The following is a 24712-nucleotide window of genomic DNA, read 5'->3' as shown; positions in this document are numbered from 1 at the left end:
CTTGGAACTTTCTGTATACTAAATTTGAAATCTTGTCTATATTTTCCTGATCACGTCGACTGGCACTGCTGTGGCCGCCACTGCAAGATCTTCCATGTAGACTCTCTTATCCATCCTTAGCAGCTCTTCACTTTCTTGCTAGCTTCAGTGAATTCCAATTGCAGTTTCACCTTAATTCGTGTTGACTCTGCATTGAACATTTTCTTCCTAATTTTCCATCTTTCCTCTAAGGCTGTCCATGTTTCCTACTGTATCCATTCTTTGTTTTTCTTTCCAGCTCTGTCATGTAGACAAGCCCTGCTGCTATCGATAATCACTGACACAATTTGTTTCCACATAGTGTTGATCTTGTTCACTGACACATCCTCGCCAAAGTCTGAAATCTGTTCTTAAGTTTAATGGTGACAGTACATCTCACACTGTTGTCCTTGAGCTTCTCAACATCAAAACATCTTTGTACCTGTGCTCTGGTCCCAGTGCTTCTCAACTTGAGTTTCATCACTGCTACAGCAAGGTGGTGATTACTTCCTGTATCTGCTCCTCTCTTCACCTTTACACCCCGCAAGGGTCATCTCCACGTACCATTGATCATCAAATGGTCAGTCTGGATGTTGTCACTTCTATTGGGTAAGCGCCATGTCAGTTTGTGGATTTCATGGTGTGGAAAGAGGGTCCCTCCTGTGACCAAATTGCTCATGGCACAGAATTCCACCAGTCTTTCATCATTGTTATTCACTGTTCCACAACCTTGAACGCACATGACCCTAGTGAAGACCGAGTTGTTATTTCCCACTTTGCCATTTTGATCTTCCACGATGATGATGATTATGCCATGGTGTAGTGTTAAGTCTACCTCTGCTGTCTGTACATGTCCTTTTCTTCAATGTCACCGTTGTTATTTGGAGCATAGCACTGGATCACAGTCATGTTCACTTGCTTCACTCTCAGCCTGACTCTCACCAGCTGACTGTTGATTGGTTTTCACTCCAGCGGGCACTTCTCAATGCCTTTCCTCAAAATGACAGCTACACCATCAAGACGCTGACATCTTCTCTTCCTGAATATAAAACTCTTTCACCAGTTGCTGCCTTTAGTCTGCCAGACTCTGTCCACCTGCTTTCACTGACACCAGTGTATCTTGGCTGTAACGACACATTACTGTGGTTATCTGTGTGAGCTTGCAGTGTTGTACATAGTTCATACATTCCAATAAACATTTTTGGTCTTGGTCTTAGTGAAGTTCATGGCTTCCTTCACTATGGCCGTAGCTTCCTGTCAGTTTTCACTACTGTCAGCCATGCAAGTCCCAGGTGGTGACTAGGGATTATCATCACACTCAGATGTAGAAGGATTCTTCATTGCTGTTTCTGTAGAGAGTCCTTGACGAGGACAATTTGGACCCAAATGCTGGAGTATCCAAGGCAAGGATCAAGACACTGTATCAAAATGGATCGAGAACTGAGCACAAAAGGCCAGCTGGTGGCGTAGTGGCATCAGTGCTGCACTCTGGAGTGAATCGTCCCGAGTTCGAATCCAGCTGGCTCCCTTGCACGTTTTCCATCTGTGCTGGGTTCAGCGTTGAGCTAGCAACTTAATCTCATTTAAAAAAAAAACTGGAGAATGCTAGAGAAATGCCCTATAATGAGCAACCACCAAAGAGATCCGGTGCAAAAAACTTGTCATGATGGCACCACCAGGAGTTAAGAGCATTCTTCTCTTCTGCTGAGCACAAAATAAACACCAGACGATATCATGAGTAAGGTTACAAATCATCACCGAACATCAGTTCAGATGTTCTGTAAATACTCAATTCTTTGGGCCCAGCCCCATTTAGCGGGATCATCATGAACCTTAAAGAGGCTGCAACGAGCTATCTGTACTCCGGAGAGTTAGAGAGTCTAAATACTAGAAACTGGCACAGTTGGGAGCATCTCATACCAATAACAATTTTTCTTTTTGCCTAGTCAGGTTCACTAACCCTGAAACTCCGAACATAGTGGAATGGTGGACCACTCTTTGTCTGATCTCTACCCTTTGACCTGTTTGGCATGGGTGTCCCTACCCAGAGCTAAAGCACAAGGCCCTGACTGAAGTCAACACAGATCTCTGGGTCACTGAGGCACTCAAGCCTCCAAACCCTACAGCAAGGTTGTGGTCCTCGTGGACAGAAAAAATAATGATACACAATTTTGAATGGTGTCATGGTGAGGTTGTGTCAGAATTGGGAAGTTCTCCACCGTCTGTCCCAACATTGATCCCTCAACCAGCACCACAGAATGGCTGACCTCTTTATACATCATTGCTGTCTCTAAGGAGAGCATCTGCACACTGACTCGTGTCTCTCAGGGGTATCTGTCCACCAACTGGTATCTCTGGGTGATATCTGGGTGAGACAGGTGTCACTCAATTCCTGTCTCTCCAGGGGATATCTATCCATTGACTGGTATCTCTCAGTCCCTGTCTCTCCGGGGGATATCTGGCCACTGACTGGTGTCTCTGATTCTCTCTCGCTGGAATTCTGTGTTTCAGTTTACACAAACTGTTCATCACTGAAATTGATGAATCGAGCAGAGTGTGACAGATCTTTAATCCGGATCTGGTCCCTGCCGCTGACCTGCCGCCTGTTGCAGAGACAAACACCTTTTGGGGAATTGAAATCGCTGCTGTGGGCGGGGACAGGAAGCTGCGCCTCTGGTTTCAGTGTGTGAGAGCCTGTTCAAACCGCGGCTCCCTCTCTCACTCACAGCCCACGTCCCTATTTAAACAGCGCTCACTGCGGCTCCGGACAAAGCCGGCCTGAGCTGAAGCCGCCGATCTCAACAGTGTCCAAGTCCGGCTCAGTGATCAGGGCGATGGGGGTCGTTCCGTATCTCTGTCTCCTTCTGTCTTGTCTGGCAGGTGGGTGTCCCGCGGCTTGTCGCCCACCCGCGACCGGCTGTTTCTCGGAGGCTTTGTGAACCTCTGCCCGTGGAACATTTTATTAATTTCTGCTCTTTTATTAACAGGCGTGCGGTCCGACATCGTGCTGACACAGCCCGAGTCAGCGGTGGTAAAGCCCGGACAGTCTCACACACTGTCCTGTGCGGTCAGAGGGTTCAGCCTCAGCAGCTATATCATAAACTGGGTGAAACAGGTCCCCGGGAAAGGGCTGGAGTGGGTGGGGCGCATAACGAGTGGCGGTAGCAAGGAATACGCGCCTGAATTCCGGAGCCGGTTCGAGGTTTCCAAGGACAGCAGCACCGCCTATCTGCAAATGAACAACCTGAGACTTGACGACACGGCCACCTTTTACTGTGCGAGACGCAATGGAGCACGGTGATGGGAAGCTGAACAGAAACTGGTCCCGACAAAGGAGCGGCTGCAGCGCAGTCTGTCTCCACGGATTCCGCATTGCTGCTTCCCAGAGTCAAATCCCTGAAGCCTGACTCGGACTGCTGGGTGTAAATGTCCATTTCTGGACAATTAAAAGCCCAAAAAGGATTCGACTCTGATTCTGGGTGATGGCGAGAGCCGGTGTCCGCAGACAGGAAAACTGTGGAAATGCCTCTTTTAATCACACGCCAGGAAGAGACAAGGACGGAGTTTGGGATGGAAATCCAGGAAGCGGCTGCTCCCGGTCCGGACAGGGATCATGTTGACATTTTGCTGAGATTATTGGATGTGACGGGCAAGTGAAGTTACTGCACTGGGTGAATGGCGAGACGGGGCACTGTGATTATTTTGACTACTGGGGCGGAGGAACCTCGCTGACAGTGACTTCAGGTAAGACCAACTTCTCAATTGTATCTTCAAGCACTAGAATGTTATTTATTTACGGTTTTTGCGAATTCCGTGATTTAACTGAAATCAGTGAGATATTTAGAGCGAGTACATGAATCTCCCCGAACCGGCGGGTTTCTCTAGAGCCCAGTAACAGTACAAGGGTACATACCCCACCCCACCAGTGAACTGTCCACAGACCGGGAACAGGCTCAGGGGAATGGGGTCGGATCTTGTCACCAGACTGTGCCTTGACACCGGCCGGTTGTGCTGAGTGAGCTCAGTGTTTGGTTCAAGTCTGGCTTCTGATCCTCAGCACCAACTGAAGCCACGTTCAGGGGCTGAGCGTTTCAGTGCAGTTGAACTCGTTCCCTGTCAGTGACAACAATGGATCTGTTCCGTGTCAAGTTATTGGGATCGGGTTTTACTGTCGGCTGCTTTCATGTTGAAGGTAATGGGATTGAGACATAATCTGAGGGAATGGTTACACATGTATGATCTGGTTGATGGCTCAATATCCCCAGGGTACAGGTGGGTGTCAGTCCCATCATGTAATGTCCGGCCTGAGGTCCGTCCCGGGATACAGCAAAAGTATCGGCGATATCCCAGGATTAATTGATGGGATAAAGGTTTTAGTTTTATTCCCTGATGGGTGAGGAGGCTGGGTATGGTGGGGAAGAATTTTGGAGTGAGAAGGCAGTGGGGAAGTGGTGCAGGAAAGGTAAGGCAGGGAATTGAAATCACAATTCCTTCACACATTCCGGGCAGCCTTGCATTGGTGGGCGGGGGAGGGGGGAGTGGTGCAGGTGGGGTGGGGAGGGAAGCGTTCAAGTCAATAATGTGTAGTAGGCGAGCATTTAAGGGAAGGTTTGTTGATGAATGTTTGTGATCTGAAACACACCGCCTGAATGATGGTGGTGGCCAATAGTGAGTGTAGAGAGGAAACAGGAGGAGATCCGCCTTTTGTAGGGATACAGGGAAGAGCAGAGAGACCAATGGGTTTATTGGGTTTGCTCAGCGAAAGGGAAGCACAGACACTATCGGATGAATGGCCTCACTCTCTGCTCTGTCATTCAATGGAATCAGTATTTATCTTGTAAATCTGGGAGATTCTTCCTCAAAGGGATTCCAACAATCACCCAAGGGTACACAGAGCATGAGTTAAATGCAGATTACAGCTCCCATGTCCTGTCCTGGCAGCCACGGATTAGATACAAAGATCCTTCTGCACTGCCCCATCCCTCCCAGGGCGGAGGCAGCAGAGGTTAGACACAGAGTGAAGCTTCCCCCAACCTGTCTCATCACAGCTCACGGGACACGAGTTGAACTTCACTGTTCAAATGAACTGCTTATTCTCAGTTCACAGACAGAGCAACTGCTCTAATTTCTTGCTCTCCTCCATCCCCCGACTGGGTTTGTTTTACAAGTGTTTTCCTACATTAACCAGTGTTGCTGGTGCTTCAGTAAAAGTGGTTGTGAGATAAAGTGCTGACATTTACAGACACCTTTCATGGTGTCCCCGAGCTCTTCACAGGCAATGAAGTAGTTTCAAAGTACAGCCCTGTTGTAGAGTCGGGAATGTGGAGCCACTCTGCACACAGCAGAATCCACAAACTGCAAGGGGAGAACGATCAGACAGTCTGTTCTGGAGATGTTATTGAAGGAGAAATATTGTCCAGGACACCGTGGACACAGTGATCCAATGGACAGGCACAAGGTTGGATTCGGAGTGATGGGAAACAGGGCAGTACATCAAAGCAGATGAGTAGTGCAGAGGGATGGATGAACAGTCCACGGATACCACCACAACAAAACTGACAAATCTAAACTCAGTTCATCATAATCTGCAACAGATTTGGATCTGCCGTCAGATTTCCAACATCTTAATAATTGGTATTGTTTTTAAATCTAGTCATTAGTAAAGATGACCCTTCAGTTTTACTGATGTCCCTCAGGGAAGGGGATCTCTCATCCTTACCCTTTGAGCCTATTTATGACTCCTGACCCATCAATGTGTTTGTCTCCAAATGCCCTCTGAATGGCAGCTCAGATGTGTAATTCATTCAGATTTTACCGGCAAAACCCGGATCCCAAAAAATGAATAAATAAAATTCCCATGTGTTGTTCATACTACCCAATGTTATATCCACTTACTGCAATACTGACTAAAATCAGACCATCTCCCCTGATCTACTGATTCAACATCAATTATTTTGTACAAATACAAGTATCATTTCATTGCAAATTTTTTCTGAGCTGATCCACCCAGATCCAGATCCCCTCTTCACCCCAGCACCCTGTGACCCACCCAGATCCAGATCCCCTCTTCACCCCAGCACCCTGTGACCCACCCAGATCCAGTTCCCCTCGTCACCCCAGCACCCTGTGACCCACCCAGGTCCAGTTCCACTCTTCACCCCAGCACCCCGTGACCCACCCAGATCGTTCCCCTCCACCCCTGCACCCCATGACCCACCCAGATCCAGTTCCCCTCCACCCCAACACCCTGTGACCCACACAGATCCAGTTCCCCTCTTCAGCCCCGCACCCTGTGACCCACACAGATCCAGTTCCCCTCTTCACCCCAGCACCCTGTGACCCACCCAGATCCAGTTCCTCTCTTCACACCTGCACCCTGCTGTCAGTTTGATGGGTGTTTTTCTAAAGACCCAGAGGAACACTGATCCAGACAGAACTGTACTTACCACCTGCTGGTCCCGGGATGTAAAAGATCCTCAGCTGCAAATCTCACTGACTGACATTATTGTGCCTCCTGCACTGCCAACACTGAGCAGCTCAGGGAACATCTGTGGGGTGAGAAACAGAGTTAATGTTTCACATCAGTGACCTGTCAGTCTGATTTCTGGCAACTATGCCGTTTCCAGTTTTATTTTACTGAATTTGTTTTGGTGAAAACAAGTGTTTCTCATTGACTTCGACAAGCCCAGAGCATCCCAGAGCCTTTCCCAGCCCAGCAAGTACTTCAGCAGTGTGTCACTTCATATGGGGGGACTAAACTCCCAACTTGTCTGCATCTTGTCCCCACAAACTGAACTACAACATGACAATCTAGTCTGGGTGATGTTGGAAGGGAATGGTCACTTTTAGCCTGCAGTTCCTAAAGCTCCCCACCACTGGGAAATCCTTATCTGAATCCTGATTGTGCAGTAGATGAATAGACAGACACTATTTGGTTGTAGGTCATCCAAGTGGTCCCAGGTCCTTGGTTCAGCAATTCCGTTGTTTTCGGGGGTTAACATTAATAAAGAGCAGTGAGGTTCCTCAGACCTCTTTTAAACAGCCCGTTCCTGAGCTGCTGTGTACCTGGGAGGCTGAGGATAGTGTGGGTGAAATGGTGCTGGCTGCGGCTGGCAATTCCAAAGGGAATTACCAGTGTTCAGCCACTTACACTGGAGTCAGTCCCAGAGTTCCACAGACCACTGTACCCCAGGATTTACTGAGTGACAGATGCCTCCAGAGCTATTACCACACTCTGCCACATGACAACGGGTCCTACTCGAATTCCGAGGGCAACACTGGGAAATCCACCTCCACATTTCCCTCACAGGCTGGACCTGACAAAGGATCACATTCCCCATTCATCTGACTGGGGATTCTGAGCCTTGGGAAGGGGCTTCGTGAGGAATGATTTCTGGATGGTTATTCTATTTTAGTACATTTCAGATTTATTATTCTATGCAAAATATGTTAAATTAATTGTTGCCACGGGAATTTACATCAATTTTAACGTTTCCCAGATATTTCAAACCTGTTACATTACATGACAGAATTGACACAAGACAATCCCCTCCCCACAATTACCAGGAATAGAAACAAAGAAAACCTACAGCACAATACAAGCCCCTCAGCCCACAATGCTGTGCTGAACATGTACTTACTTTAGAAATTACCTTGGGTTAGCCATAGCCCTCTATTTTTCTCAGCACCATGTACCTATCCAGGAGTCTCTGAAAATACCCTATTGTATCTGCCTCCTCCACAATTGCTGGCAGCCCATTCCATGCAAACACCACTCTCTGTGTTAAAAATTATCCCTGGCATCTCCTCTATACCTACTTCCAAGCACCAAACGTCAGAGTGTTCTGGACCCTGAGACCCAGCAGGGTGCTGCTTGAGGCTATTTAATGCTGAGGCCCCGATACACCTCACTGCAAGTCTCCAACATCCAGAAACCCAGCGGGTCCCACCTTGCCCAGTGTAGCAGTGTGGGGAGAGTCCCAGCAGGTTAGAATCAGCACCATTCAGCCCGGTCTGTGTGGACACGGTCCAGTTGGCACTGTGCCCTGTGCTTTCTCTCCTGTGACACTTCACCCACAGCACAGGTCAGCTTGTCCCCCTGTTTCACAGAAGTTGTGTCCCCGGTGGGGAGTCTGACATCAGCATTTCACTGGTTGTTTCAGGCTCAGTCTGAAGGAATGAGAAAGGGACCATTTCTCTGCTCTGCCTGTCCTGTCAACCTGAATCAACTGTGTTTACTCAGGAAGTCAAATGTTCTGAGTTCACAGTCCCCAGAGTCACCTGGAAATGGTTCTAAACAATGCAGCTGTCATTATTGACCAGTTAAATTATATCGATTCCTATTTACTTGTTATATTTATTGATTTACATTTATTCTATTTTGAAATCCAGATTTTAATATTTTATGGTCTTCGTCCCGGAGTGAATACTGTGAACTGAATATCTCATTATTTTGCTCCTGATTGAAATTGTGACCTTCCCACCACTCCACTTCTCCTCCTAATGTTGAGTTTACTGCCCTTTCGATAGAAGAATCAATCTGAAGCCTCTGTGTGTCTGTTGACCATCTTACTGTTGGACAACAAAGGCCTCATCTTCTGTAATTCACACTGTCTGACACATACTCTCCCACTGGTCTCCTACTCCCAGAGTTCCTGCATGTTCTGCTGTGTCCACACAGTCTTTTTGGGTGATTTTAACCTCATCCACCAGCAACAATCTATCACTGACAGAGTCAATCATGAGGTAAATGATGTCACGTCGGTGGGTCAGAACAAATCCCGTCCACAACACTGTCGAAGGTAATTCTGGCAACTGGTCAAACCACATCTCCTCAATATATCCACCTGTCAAAGCTATCAATTGGTCAATTAATTAATTGATTCTGACATTTTTACCTACCTTGGTAAGTCAACACTTCTCCTTTTCCAGTGAATTGAATTGAGAACCAGTGCTTTCAAGTGTATTTTGCACCTGAAGTGGTTGGGAATTGCCACAAACTACATTTCCTCACTGGACTGTCTGAGCTGGTCGTTCAGTGAGAATATCACCTACATCTAACGGCATTTTGAGATTTCTCTATCTGCCCAGGAATCCTATGTGTTGGCCGACACTTCTTCACAGAGTCTGGACTAATATATTTCCCCAGTTCCTCTGTCCTTTCTGATGCAAGTTTCTATTCACTCCCAGTTACGCAGTAGTTTCCACAGGCTTAGTGGGGTTGAAATTCTTGCTCAGTCACACATGGTAAATATGTGAGGCAGTGTCAGCTGTATCATATAGACTGTTGAGTTGAATTTCAGAAGCAGAGTCCATTTCCCAACCTCCACTATATTGCACACATGATGCTGGAGACCAGGTACCACTATATCCACACCAATCACTCCTCTCATCAACAGCAACACTGAACAGATCAGAATTATTCAAATAAGTTACTTCTAAATCTTACTTCTTCTGTAAACTCTGCTGATCAGGGGCTAACAGACTTTTCAGAATCAGAAATTGTACTTGGATGAGAGACAGATATTAACTTCGGTATTTTGACCGAAATCCGACCAATCGGACATTGAGTCACTGCCTCAGTCCTGCACTGAAGTGTTGGCCTGGATTGTGTGTCCAAGTTGCCACTGTGGGATTGATCCACACCCTCCTACCTCAGCGACACAGACTCACAGCTGAGTGTTAAAGTGATATCAGCTTTGTTTGATGGGGTGAATAATTTTGAGAATTACTGCTTTATATAACATCTCCTTTCTCTGTCGGTAATGCATTTATTCAGGGAACCATCTGTGAATTTCTTTCTATTTCAGAGGTCAAGTCCACACCATCAGTCTACATCACCCCTTCCTGCAACACAGAATCTGACCAAGGCATCAGGCTCCTCTGTCTGGTCAAGGACTATCAGCCTGAGAGCATCAGTCAGACATGGTCCACTAACAGTGGGGACATCACCACAGGAATCAAGAAATACCCGGCGGTGTTGGGGCAAAATTCAAAGTACACAATGAGCAGCTTGCTCGAAGTCTCTGCGGCAGACTGGAAGAATAAAGTCTACTACTGCAAGGCAGGGTACAAGCCAAACGAGATTAAGACAGCGGAGTGGCGGAAACCTCAACCTCAACGTTAGTATCAGAAATAATTTATATTTAAAGCTGCACTGATGTCAGAACATAAATCTGGAGTAGGAAGCTTTGTCAGTTAATGTAGGAGCATGGCAACCAATTCCTTTATTCTGCTCTTACAATGGCAGTGAGAAACGTATGAAAGTCGATATGAGCATGAAACTGGGTATCAGGATCTGCCTCCATTGTATCTGCTCCATTGTCTAATTTCAGGAGCCTCTCCACCACCCCCTCCCACTAAACCCTCCCTACAGATCAGCTCCTGTACACATACAGAGACCACCGGCCCATCATACCCCTGCGCACAGAACAACAATTTAAACTTTACCCCACTCTTCCTGCACTTTCCCCTTCACCCTGCAGCTGCCCCCTCTTCTGGTAAAAGCAATCCCTGGTGAATGTGATGAAGGAATCCACTCCACTGCCCTTCTTTAACCATCTTCTCACAGATCTGAACCAGCTTTTGCAGTTACAACAAAATAATTCCCTCCTGTGCATTTGTTCTTCTTTCCCATTGAAACTAAAATTGTTTTTCCCAAACTCACCAGTGGAAACAGTACCACACCATGTACTCCTGTTCACAGGAGCTGGTATCAGTCATTCTCCATTAAACAATTAGATCATGGCAGGTCTGCACCTTAACCTCATGACCCACCTCTCTGCATTATCATAGCATAGTGGGACACACTGTTGGGAGTCCCAAGTGATACACCCATCCCTCCCACTCACTGGTGTGAGCCATCAGATCATCAGATCAGCTGTAAATTAACAACATACTTGAGAGGGCTGGAATTGGGGAACTAGCCCGGGATGAGGGGGAATTAAGTCAAAAACATGGGCAAAGCAATCATGTACTGACAGATATTAAATGTGTTACAGCTCCGAAGCTCAGCTCCCTTGTCCCATCCCGGGAGGTGATCCACAGTCAAGCAAATGCTGTCCTGGGCTGTGTGATATCTGGATTCTCTCCCGACAACGTTCAGGTATCCTGGAAAAAAGCTGGATCTGCCCAAGAAGGCATCGTTCTCCCTTCCACTCGGAGATCTGATGGTGGATTTGAAACAATCGCTTACCTGACAGTGCCTGTGCAGGAATGGACCAAGGAACAGAAATATACTTGTGAAGTGAATCACACACCTTCCGGTTTCAGTGGTCAGGTCAACATGACGTATCAAGAGGGTGAGTGATGTCTGAAGAAAAATTAATAACTTACAGCACTAAACTACTTAACTGATACTCCCACACAATTCCTGTCCCTACTGTCACTTGTTGAGTGATGTACAGATGATCTTTGCACTTTGAATCAACTCACATCACCAGCAGCTTTAACCCCATCTACTGGGCAGGAAAGGTGTAAGATTAGGGTCACCTGTCGATTGTGTCTCAGTAGTTTTAGTTGTCTCTGTTTGTAGTTATAATGAAAATAAGTTAGTGAGCAAAGCTCACATCTCATGCTTTATCATCTGGAGAAAATCTCCCTTTCCCCTTTTCACTGTCTTATTGGTGTAAGTTCCTCAAAAATTATCTCTGCAATTTTGTATTTGCTTCAGTCCCCAGACTTTGGTTTCAGTGTTTCCTGAGAGGCTCTTCTGTCAATTGTCCACTCACTGAAATGTAGGTGCCTGGATTATTTTTGAATTGATGCCCAATCCTCGAGTGAATGTTGTGACCTTGTGTCCTCAGATCCTTGACCAGGTTCAGAGAGCACATGCATTTATCATGGCTGACACAACCTCATCCCAATAGGATGCGATACACAGAGGATAGAGAGTGGGAATATGTGGGGCTCCCTTTTTCCAAGCATGGGAAAAGAGCTGAAAATATCTAACATTTAAATCTATGAATCTTCCATTTCCAGGTGGAAACTGTCCCAGCTGTTTTTTGAAGCCTGTGCCAAAGTTCTTTTACCAGAGTAATCACAATTCTCCGATGGTTCAACCCAACAGTATCATTGTTCAGCAGGAAAGTGTGAAATAAAGTGATTGGCTGCGTATACAATTCATCATTGATTTCATTACAATCCACCTACTGGGTTCCAGACCTGCCCCTGGTATCCATTGGGATGGAAATTTAACAGCAAGAGATGAAAACACATGATTCAAACGGACTACCTCTCCAATCATATTTCTATTTGACTTTCTATTATCCTTGTGGCCACCTTTTTAAATTTGACTTCCCATTCCCATTCTGACATGTCTGTCCATGGTCTCCTCTACTGCCCTGGTGAGGCCAAAGTCAGGTTGGAGTAGCAACACCTCATATTCCATCCAGATATCTGCCAGTCTGATAGCTTGAGTTCTAATTTATGCAACCTCCAGTAATCTACCCCGGTTCTTTATTCCCTTTTTTTTCTAATTGCCATATTAAATACTGCCTCATTCTATCACTTCTCCTCATCTGCCTATCATCTACAGTTGGTTCCCCTCCACTTGAACACTTCTCTCCATGGTGCACTGTCCTGTCAGATTCTTTCTGCTTCTGCTTCAGCCATTTATCTCTTCCACTTATCCCCCACCAGCTTCTTACTTCATATCCCCTCCCCATCCACACCCTTTCCCCCTCACCTGGTCTCACCTCTCATCTGACAGAATGTATTCCTCTCCACTCTACTCACCTCTTATTCTGGCTTCTACCCACTTCCTTTCCAGTACCGGTGAAGCCGTTCGGCCCGAAAGATCGACTGTTTATTTCCCTCCATAGATGCTGCCTAATTTCCCGTGTTCACATTTTGTGTGAACCTGCATTTTGTGTGTGTTGCTCAAGATTTCCAGCATCTGTAGAATCTCTTGTGTTTCTGGTTGTCCATACACTCATTCATTTGTGTACATTGTTGCTTCAGTGTGACTCCGATCCCAATTCCAGTTTCCTTGGCCAGATTCCCTCCTGTCTGACTCCAGTCAGCAAGAACTGGAACCAGTTTTTCACCCAGAGGCTGTGAGGCACGAGGTGATGAAGGTGAATGGGGCTGAAACTGCAAATTGACTCAGTCAAAGGACGGATGACCCTTTGATAATGTTGGGCACAAGACAAATTGGTGAGGCAAGACACAGGGGTCTAACCAGTCTCCTGTCCAATTGCAAAATTACATTGATCCATGTGCAGGACACTGAATTCAGTTCAAGAGGGAACCTCAGTGATCCCAAGAAGTGTCCAAAAGAGAATGTTTTGATAGAATTACCCAAACATTGACAGGATTATATGCTTCTTGTGGAATAACACCAGCATTCAGCAATAAGGGGAGCGATCTTGACTCGGTCAGATTTTATGAGGGGATCGCATTTCCCAGGGACTGCTGAACATCAAGACCAGTCTGATATGGGACCTAATTGAGAAACCTGCAGAAAACATGTTTAATAACATCACAGTGCTCGTTAAACTAGGATTCACAATACCGTGACCCTTCAGTGTACACCGAGGTTTGCAAATATGTGATATTACACGACAACAATGATCATCTAGACTGCACGCATGGACTTCCTGTTTTAAAGGAAAATTGCGCATAATCTTAATGAAATGGGAAAGGTTAAGAAATACATATCATACTTTGTCAGATGATCCGTCCCAGTCAGACTGGACAGTGTGTGTTACATCTGCTCTTTCTTCAGACAAAGACACTGACTCACAGTCTCACTGAAGGTCTCAACCGTGACACAAACACAATCAGCCTCCACACTAAATGTCGAAGAGCAAAGACACCCCACGTTATCGAAGGTGACCGAGTGTGTAAATGGTGTACACAAAGTGCAGAGAGCTGGAATATCTGTGAACTGATGATCGTGCATAGGGAGACGGCCTCAACAACTTCACACAAAACCGACACTAACCCAGAGGACAGGTGACCAAACACTTGATCAAAGAGCTGTTTTATTCATTTATCATTTCCTATCAATCACTGATCGCTCTGGAACTGAGGGACTTGCTGCCTCATTCCTGATGGTGATTCAGGTTCAGCTGTGTTGCTGCAGGTCTGGAGTCACTGACTAGCCGGATCAGATGGGACTTCTCTCTGGAAGTTATCACAGGGAATGACACTACAAATACCTCCATAGACGTCTTTCTATTCCAAAAAGTATTGATGAATTGAATTTAAACTCCCATCCACCAGGTTGGGATTTGAACCCATTTTGCCAGTTCATCAGCCCAGCAACTTAACGACACACTCTGACCATGGCTGTTCATTTCTAGAGGGACAGAGGCTTCCGTGTTTGTAAGCACAAATGCTAAAATCACAGGCACCAGCAAAAGTAGTGCCCATGTATGATTGAGCAGAGTTGAAAGAATACAATGATTTCTGAAGTTTGTGTTGGCGGTGAAGGTTGCAGAGATGGGGAGAGGAACAGTCACAGTAAGACTGAAATGTCGGGATGTGAAGTTATTAAACTGAGTGAATCCCAGGCTCAGCCCAGATGGAGAAAGGGATTCTCATTGATACACAGTGTTCATTGTTACTGATCAATGGCACTGAGTCTCCAAACAAAGAATATACTGAGCTGTGTCTCTGCTGAGAAATCTGCATGCTTCTCTGTCTCACAGTGAACCAATTGGTACAGTTATTAGAAAGGGATTCTAAACGTAATTAGCACATCCTTTGTTCTGATTTTCTTTTCTGAATCAAAACTTGGAGGAATATGAGAGAAATGATTCAGTCCTGGGTGTTTCTGTTATTCTTTTTGCAGTAAATGCATCTGTCCTGTACTGATGATCTGTCTTGACCTAACACGCCCAATAGAAATATCTCCAGTAAGATTCTGTGCATTTCCATTTCTAATCCACAGAATTTTCAGTCTTTATTCAAAATCCCGACATTGAAGAGATGTGGATCGACAAGACTGCTACTGTGAAGTGCATGGTTCTCTGTACAGATCCTGAAGATATCCACATCTCTTGGCACGTGGGCGGGAAGGAGGAAACTAAAGGAGTTCACAGCCATCAAGCGGAGAGGGAGGGGTCCCGATACAGAGTGCTCAGTGAACTCCAGATCAGTGTGGAGGAGTGGTTCAGTGGGGTGGAGTACGAGTGCTCTGCTCAGGAATCTCCTTCATCTTCCCGAGTGTCAGCACGGACCAATAGTACAAAAGGTGGGTAAGAGACAAGTGATTAAATGGCCAGCATTAGGTACCTGAGTCAAAATGTTTGACATTTCCTTTGTTTTCTTGTCTATTCCAGTCGAGGTAAAAAGTCCCAAGGTCAGACTGCTGCCTCCACCTCAGGAAGAGACCAAGAAAAGGAAAATGGCCACACTGGAGTGTGTGGTCTCTGGATTCTTCCCGGACCAAATAAATGTTATTTGGAAGAAAGGCAGCACCGTGATCACCTCCAACACCAGAGCTACACCGACCACTCTGGAGCAGGGGTGGAGTTTCAGTGCCAGACACTTCCTGACCGTGAGTTTACAGGAGTGGAAGACAGAATCAGTCTTCAGCTGTACAGTGAATCATCCCCCCTCCAACAGCAGTATCAAGAAGCAAGTGAAGAACGTCCCAGGTAAGGTCCTGGTATTCACAACATCATCAAAATTGTTTACATTGTGCTATGAATTCAAGGTCAACACTAAATTACAGTGTAGTTCTGGTTTAGTTATGTGAGTGAACTGATAAAGTACAAAATACAAGGTACATTTATCATCAAAGTCTGTGCACCATATACAACCTTGAGATTCTCTTCTTGCAGACACTCACAAAACAAAGAAACACAATAGAATTCAGAGTCAAACATCCAATGTGTGAAAGTGAAAGAACAGTTGGACAGGTACATGGATTGGAAGGGCTCCCAACCTTTTTCTATGCCATGGACCCCACCCTTGAACCAAGGGGTTTGCACACCACAGTTTGTGAACCTCTGGTTTAGAAGGTTATGGGTCATACAGTGGCAAATGGGACTAGTTTGGATGGGGAATCTTGGTCAGAATGGACTCCTTGGACCAAAGGATCTGTTTCCATGCAGTGTAACTCTATAATTCTAAAATTCAAATTGTGCAAACAATAAACTTTAAACAAACAATCCACAGAACCTGAAACGCAGAGTCCCCTAAAGTAAATCCACAGCCACGTCACCAGTTCAGCGATGGCTGCAGGCCACGGCCACGGAGCCAGGCTCAGTGCTGAGGTGAGTGCCGATGGCTGCAGGCCGCAGCTGCAGAGTCAGTTCAGTGCTGAGGTGAGTGAAGTCTCATAGAGTAGTGAGCCGAATTCCTAATTCACATTCACCCTCAACGCCTTAATCTTTTTAATCTCAAATGACACTGAAAAATGGCCAATCATCTGTTTGTTTCTGCTTTCAACCAACATAATCCAGGCTTTCACCATAGAAATAAGTGCATCCCAGAAAATACTTCCATAACCTGAGGGGAATCTGGATCATTTCACTGGACAGGCACTCTGGAGATCCACAATACTTGTCTACAAAATGCACCCTCCCTCTGCCTTTGAACATAATCCCAGCCTCCGATTAGTGCCTGAGTTGTGACTGAATTTCCAGCAGAGCAGCTCTCCCTCTGCTCCTGTGTGGGAACAGTCAGCCTGGACAATGTGTAGAAGCCTCTGGAGGGCGGCTTGAACACACAACATTCTGACAAAGCAGAAGCAAATGTTGGTTACACCTTGAGTGAAAAAAGGTATTTTTAAGCATTTGTGACAAAAAATAAATCTTTCTGCTACTTCCATTTTGAAATATGAAGTATATTTTCACTTGAATCTTTGTTCCTGTTCCACCGACACAGTCTGAAATACTGGTTATTTTCTGTATTTGTTTTAATAAGTTGCTGGTAACAGTTTAAGTGACCATAAAACTGCAAAAACAATGCAAGCGCCAATCTTGTTCATTTACATTCCCTCAGGGTGTCTACCCTAGGGAAGGTTCCTTTCTTCACCAATGTAGATTGGTCTCATCTCATCTTGATGGGACTGGCAAATCATTGACCAGAGACGAACAGAAATGCTGGTCTTGCCAGTGAGAAACTCATCTATTGGGGAATGGGGAAATAATAATTGTGATGTTTCTCCCAGATGAATGTTCAGGTACCCACCCCTCAGTCACTTTAAGCAAACCTTCCTTCGAAGAGATCTGGACAAAGAGGACAGCAACCATTCTGTGTGAGGTGGTTCACAGTGATTTACAGGGATTCAGGGTAACCTGGCAGGTGGACGGAAGGAAGAGGGAAGATGGGGTGAGGACACTGGGTCCATACAGCAACGGAGGTGAAGACATGATCACCTGCAGACTGACAGTCCCTGCTGCAGAGTGGAACAATGGGGCTGAGTTCTCGTGTGTGATAGAGGATGAGAGTTTGCCAACACCGGTGAAGAAATCCATCAGGAAGGACACAGGTACGTGTGGACAGAATTCAGTGTGAGTCTGATCTCAGCAATATGACATATTTATCACCATCCAGCAGGGTGATAGACCATAGAAAATGAGAACAGGAATCGGTCACCGGGTCTCTCGATCTGCCCAACCATTCAGTCTGTTCTCAGCTGATCATCCGAATTCAATTCCTGTTCCTGCTTTCTCCAGATATCCTTTGACCCATTCACATGAAGAAGTATACACAACCCATTCTTGAACATATTACATGATAATTCTTTAAGTGCTTTCTGTGGGAGAGAGTTCCACAGGTTCTCACTCCCTCTACACGTACACAGCTGAGACTGCCACCCCTGCTCCAGGGGAGATGCAACAAACAGCACAGGGTGATGCAAGTCCAGGGGCTGAGTTCCACTTTCTGTCGAGTTGCTGTGTTCAGCGACTCCCATTGATTGAACTGAATGGACTAACCTCGCTGGGAGCTCTAAAATGCAGCAGGTTCAAGACTTCCACCCCACAAATCCCAATGATGAGCAGAAAGGGAAAAGCCTTTAGTTTCAGATAAAGTGAAGTCTCTCAGATTTAGAAATTGTTCATGTTGGTACAAGACCAGAATGTGTCGGGTAAGGAGGGAATTATTGGAAGATTCATTCTAACTGAGATTCTCTCTGTTCCAGGTGATGTTGTGACACGTCCTCATGTCTACCTCCTCCCCCCTTCATCGGATGAGGTAGACACCGATCAGACTGGGACCTTGATGTGCCTGGTCACCAAGTTCTCTCCTGCAGACATCTATGTGGCCTGGATGGCCAATGACACCCTTCTGAAGACAGGGTTTGTGAACCAGCCGGTGACCACAGACCCCAGAAGAGGCTGGAACACAATGACCAGTCAGCTGAAGGTTTCTCCTGAGGAGTGGAAGAGCGGCACCACTTTCTCCTGTGTGGTGGGTCATGAGTCGCTCACAACCAACCTGTTCCGAAGCATCAATAAATCTCACAGCAAACCCACCCTGGTCAATGTCTCACTTGTTCTGACTGATAGTTTCAAATCTTGTGTGTAACACTGTGTGATTCAATCCATGAAACCCTAGTTTTGTCAGTTTTATGATTATTAATTCTCACAGAGGATTATTTAGCTGATTAAAACATGATTAAAATTTGGACCTTTCAAAATAATTAAGAATGAAATTAAGATCAAGAACCAAATTAAACTACAAACATGATTCACCACAAATCTCTGAGTTTGTGTGTACATTCTCAGACCTTCTTCTGCCATGTTTGAATAGATTTCAACCCTGTCTGGGGCTGCACAATGTATTAAATCTTTGTATCTGTCAATGTACTGATACAAGTGCAATAAATATAACTTGAAAATGTCTTGGTTGTGATTTTTGGAAATGGGAAATAAGGAACTTTCAACATGAGGTGTCGTTGGGTGACCCACACAGTGAGAAGTCGGTGTCTTTATATCTCTGGTGTCTAAACCCTTCCTGCATCAGCTGTCAACTAATGGTCAAAGAAATTAGAACCTATGGCATCTGACAAAGAGTTGAGAGTTGAAACCACTTACCAAACGTCATATTTGTTTCAAAGATGTCGGATTGCTATTTGAGGGCTCCTTGTCCACACTAAGATTGCTGCTCCTCATCTGGTGCCTGTGTGTCACTAACTAAATGAAACGTACCATTGCTGGGAACGATTCTATTGCAAAGGCGCAGTTAAACCTCTCTCTGTCTGCCATGGCAGACGGTTTGCATCTGTACTGAAGGGGGCCTAATATCCTAGTGGGAAGGTTTGCTTGTGCTGCATGGTAGGGGTGGGGGCTGGTTAAACTAGAGTTGCTGGAGATGAGAACCAGAGTGCAGGAACAGATCGTGGAGAGGTTGTGGAGTCAGAGTTTGTTCAGACATCAGACAAAGTCAGGAATCAAAAAGTTGAGTGTGGTGTCAGTGTTATGTAGGGTTCATATTTTCTGTGGTCTATCACTTTAATATGTCGGGGGAATGAGACTGACTTTTGGACACTGTTTGAGCTGTTAAAGAGAGAGAGAAGGAGGTGTCCAACGCAATGAGAGAGACAGACATTGCTCGAAAGATTGATGTTGTGGTTTTTCCACAAATTGTTTACCTTTCCAAGGACATTTGCCTGCTTGCAAAGTTCTTGCAGAGAGAGGAGGGTGGTGCAGGTTGATGACCAGCTGCTGTCCAACATGTGGCGATAAGAACCAGGTCCACTGAGACACAGAGACACACAGTTTCGGACACTGAATGAGCTTTGTTGCGCCCACAGGAAGGTGGGGGCTTTTGGAGGATCGATTTGGGGAAATCGATCAGTGGCTCTAGCAGTGTAAAAAGTTGTGACCGGTGGGGAATTATTTGTGTGTCCACCCTCGTCTGGGTAATAATTCCATCACTGAAGAATGGTCACATGTTATTATAGTCACAATCAGTGACTTCTACAGGACTTCGGAGAACAACAGGGATTTCGGAAGACCATGGAAGGCAATGGGAAAATCGACAGCATCACCCCTCTCTCTCCGACGCTACTCAAATAACTACCTCAAACTGAACTGAACTCTCTTCATCATCGTAAAACTCTATCTATTTACCCCTAGCTTTGAAAGAGCCTTGTTTCGCTCCTAGTTACACACACACACACACAAACACATCTCACTGCTAATCTGTTCAAATATATCTGCATTTATAGTACTGTATTGCGTAGTTACTAATAAACACTATTAGTTTATAGCAATACCAGACTCCAATGTGTTTTCCATTTCTCCTGGTTCTTTGACCCGTCACGTGACAGTGGGTAATGTTCTGAGCTGCGTATATTTCAAAGCAAGTATTATTGTGGGAAAGGCAGATGAGCTCAGGGCAGAGATCAACACAAGAAATTATGATATGGTGGCCATTGGTGAGACTTGGTTGTAGGAGAAGCAAGACAGGCAGCTCAGTATTCTGGGGTTCGAATGTTTTAGACGTAACAGAGTGGGAGGGATTGAAGGTGGAGGTGTGGCATTACACATCAATGAAAGTGTCACAGCAGTGTTCAATCAGGAGAGACTGGAGAACTCCTCTTGTGAGGCTTTACAGGTGGAAATGAGGAATAAGAAAGATATGGCCATGTTAATGGGGCTATATTATAAACCATCCTGCAGGATGTAAAGGTATAAATTGTGGGGAGATCACAGACTATTGCGAGAAATATAAGGTTATGATAGTAGGTGATTTCAACTTTTCACATTTTAACTTGGACTCCCATACTACAAAAGGGATGGAGTTTGTCAAATGTATTCAGGAAAGTTTCCTTAATCAGTACATAGAAATCCCAACAGAGAGTGTGTGATACTTGATCTTTTATTCAGGCCCTGGTTAAGAAGTACAAGGAAGTGCTCAGCAGGTATAGGCAGGTAGGGACAAATGAGGTACTTATGGAGTATAAGAAATGTAAGGAAACACATAAGAAATAAATAAGAACGGCTAAAAGAAAGGACGAGGTTGTCCTAGCAGACAAAGTGAAGGGGAATCCCAAGGGACTTGACTGATAAGTCAAGAGCACAATGATTGCAAGAGACAAAATTGGTTCTCCAGAAGATCAGAATGGTAATCTATGTGTGGTGCCAGAAGTGATGGGGAGATCATCAATGGATTTTTTGCATCTGTATTTATTTGGGAGATGGACAGAGAGTCTACAGAAGTGAGGCAAAGCAGAAGCGAGGACATGGACCCTTTACAGGTTACAGAGGAGGAGGTTTACTGTCTTTAAGCAAATTAAGATTTGTGGGGAGGGGTGGTGGCTCGCAGAGAAATTTAAAACATCTTTAGCACCAGGTGAGATACTGGAGAATAGCTGACGTACCATAGGTTAAAAAAGGCAGTAAAAGTAAACCAGGAAATTATAGGCCAGTGAACCTGACATCTGTAGCGGGAAGTCAATCAGAAGGTCTTCTAAGGGACCGGATATATGTGTATTTGGATAAACATGGACAGATGAAGTATAGTCAGCATGGCTTTGTGTGCGTAGGGCATGTTTAACCAATCTTATGGAGGTTCTTGAGGAAGTTACGAGGAAAGTTGATGAAGGAAAAGCAGTGGATGTTATCTACATGGGCCTTAGCAAGGCATTTGACAAGATCCCAAATGGGAGGGTGGTCAGGAAGGTTCAGTTGCATGGCATTCAAAATGCGGCAGCAAATTAGATTGGACATTGGCTTTGTGGGAGAAGCCAGAGAGTGATAGTAGATGGTTTGCTCTCTGACTCGAGGCCTGTGATGAGCGGAGTCTCGGAGGGATTGGTGCTGGGTCCATTGTTGTTTGTCATCTGTATCAGTGATCTGGATGATAATATGGTTAACTGGATCAGCAAATTTGCAATTGACACCAAATTTGTGGCTGTTTTGGACAGCAAGAAAGATTATCAGAGCTTGTAATTCAATCTGGAAAATTTGGTAAAGTAGTTTGAAAAATGGCTGAAGGAATTTAATGCAGACAAGTGTGAGGTGTTGCACTTTGGTAGGACCAGCTAAGGTAGGTCTTACACAGTGCATGATAAGACACTGAGGAGTGCAATAAAACAAAGGGATGTGGGAATACAGGTCCATAATTTTTTGAAAATGGAGGCACAGGTAGATAGGATCATAATGAAATATTTTGGCATAGTGGCCTTCACAAATCAAAGTACTGAGTACAGTAGATGGGATATTATGTTCAAGTTGTATAAGACATTTGTGAGACCGAATTTGATTTGAATTGAATTTACTTAACTTTATTAATTACATCCTTCATATACGTGAAGAATAAAAATCTCTACCTGATCAAGGATGTAACAAGGATGTTAGACGAGGGTAAGCCAGTAGATGTTGTGTACCTAGATTTTCAGAAGGTATTCGATAAGGTGCCACATAGCCACATAGGAGATTGGTGAGTAAAATCAGAGCTCATGGCATTGGGGGCAGGGTTTCAACATGGATAGAAAACTGGTTGGCAGATAGAAAGCAAAGGGCAGCAGTGAATGGGTGTTCCTCAGACTGGCTGGAGGTGACTAGTGGGGTACCACAGGGTTCTGTATTGGGACCACAGCTCTTTACGATTTATATCAATGATTTAGATGAGGGCATTGAAAACTATATCAGCAAGTTTGCTGACGATACTAAACTGGGTGGCAGTGTGACATGCGAAGAGGATGTTAGGAGAATACAGGGAGACTTGGATAGGCTGAGTGAGTGGGCAGATACTTGGCAGATGTCATTCAATGTGAATAAATGTGAAGTTATCCACTTTGGAAGCTGGAACAAGAGGGCAGAGTATTGTCTGAACGGTGTCGAGTTAGGTAAGGGAGAAATGCAAAGAGACCTAGGAGTCCTAGTTCACCAGTCAATGAAGGTGAATGAGCAAGTGCAACAGGCAGTGAAGAGGGCAAATGGAATGTTGGCCTTTGTTACAAGGGGAATTGAATACAAGAGCAAGGATGTTCTTTTGCATCTGTACAGGGCCCTGGTGAGACCACACCTGGAATATTGTGTACAGTTTTGGTCTCCAGGTTTAAGGAAGGACATTCTGGCAATTGAGGAAGTGCAGCGTAGATTCACTAGGTTGATTCCTGGGATGGCAGGGCTGTCTTACGCAGAGAGATTGGAGAGATTGGGCTTGTACACGCTGGAATTAAGGAGATTGAGAGAGGATCTGATTGAAATGTTTAAGATAATTAAAGGATTTGATAGGATTGAGGCAGGAAATATGTTCCAGATGTTGGGAGAGTCCAGTACCAGAGGGCATGGATTGAGAATAAGAGGTCAGTTATTTAAAACAGAGTTGAGGAAGAGCTTCTTCTCCCAGAGAGTTGTGGAGGTGTGGAATGCACTGCCTCGGAAGATGGTGGAGGCCAATTCTCTGGATGCTTTCAAGAAGGAGCTGGATAGATATCTGATGGATAGGGGAATCAAGGGATATGGGGACAAGGCAGGGACTGGGTATTGATAGTAAATGATCAGCCATGATCTCAGAATGGCGGTGCAGACTCGAGGGGCCGAATGGTCTACTTCTGCACCTATTGTCTATTGTCTACTGTCTATCAGTTTTGGTCTCTTACCTGTAGGAAAGGTGTAAATAAGCTTGAAAGAGTACAGAGAAAGTTTAAAAGGATGCTACCAGGACAGGAGAAACAGAGTTATCAGGAAAGATTACATAGGTTAGGCCTTTATTCCTTGGAACTTAGAAGACTGAGGGGAGATTTGATGGTGGTATGCAAAATTATCAGGAGTATAGATAGGATAAATGCAAGCAGGCTTTTTCCACTCAGGTTGGGTGGGACGAGAACTTGAGATCATGGGTTAAAGGTGAAATGTTTAAGGGAATCCTGAGGGGAAAATTCTTCACTCAGAGATTTGAGAGAGTGTGGAATGATCTGCCAGAGCAAGTGGTGCTTGCAAGTTCGATTTCAATGTTTAAGAGAAGTTTGGATGGTTACGTGGATGGGAGGGGTATGGAGGGCAATGGTTTGGGTGCAAGTCAATTGAACTTGGCAGTTTAAATGGCTCGGCACAGACCAGATGGGCCAAAGGGCCTGTTTCTGTGCTGTACCTTTCTGAGACTCAATGACTGTCAGATAATGACCAAGACCAGACAGTTTGTGTCTGCATTGAGTGCATTTGAGAAGAATCCAGATTTCTGGACTCAAACATATCAGATGTAAAAGGGGCACGAAGGGGTAGATGTTGAGAGAATTTTGCCTGTCACAGAGCAATGAACAAAGAGACAGAGTTACAAAGTAAGGGGCAGGGCATTTGAAACTGGGGTCAGGGAAATTTCTTCCCTCAGAGGGAATGAATTCCCAGAAATCTCAGCCCAGAGGATGGAATCTGGTGGTCTGCACTTTCTCCTGTTTTCATCTTGTGAGTCCAGTGGAAACAGAGACAGAGAGAAATATAAGAAGAGAGAAAGGGTGAGATCGGAACTATGCAAATAAAGAAATATGTGTGTTGGACCAGGATAGATCTTCAAAGATTTTGACACCCAGGAACCAGAAACTGCTCACCCTTTCCACTGCTGATCCTTCAATGAAGACTGATGTGTGTTCCCATGACTTCCCCTTCCTGAAGTTTACAATCAATTACTTCATCTTACTAATGTTGAATGTAAGGTTGTTGTCGCAACACCATTTACCCAGCTGATCTACCCTGCTCTTGTATGCCTCCTCATCACCGTGAAATTCTGCCCACAACACTTCATCAGCAAATTTATAAATGCCATTTGCGCTGTACATAGCCAC

General features: G+C 45.2%; 1 gene segment (V, D, J or C); it reads left to right on the top strand.

Annotated features, from left to right (window-relative positions):
• Positions 1–2727: 2727 nt before the first annotated feature.
• Positions 2728–18789, top strand: LOC132381352 (Ig heavy chain C region, secreted form-like). The segment is given in 9 exon segments: positions 2728–2898; positions 3006–3310; positions 3702–3762; positions 9828–10139; positions 11019–11318; positions 14915–15217; positions 15306–15623; positions 17144–17464; positions 18119–18789. Coding segments are annotated over 9 exon segments (2352 nt in total).
• Positions 18790–24712: the final 5923 nt, after the last annotated feature.

Source organism: Hypanus sabinus, chromosome 26, assembly GCF_030144855.1.
Source record: "Hypanus sabinus isolate sHypSab1 chromosome 26, sHypSab1.hap1, whole genome shotgun sequence".
Lineage (NCBI taxonomy): Eukaryota > Metazoa > Chordata > Chondrichthyes > Myliobatiformes > Dasyatidae > Hypanus > Hypanus sabinus.
Note: the sequence above shows the minus strand (reverse complement) of the source record. Positions and strands in the feature narration are given on the sequence as shown.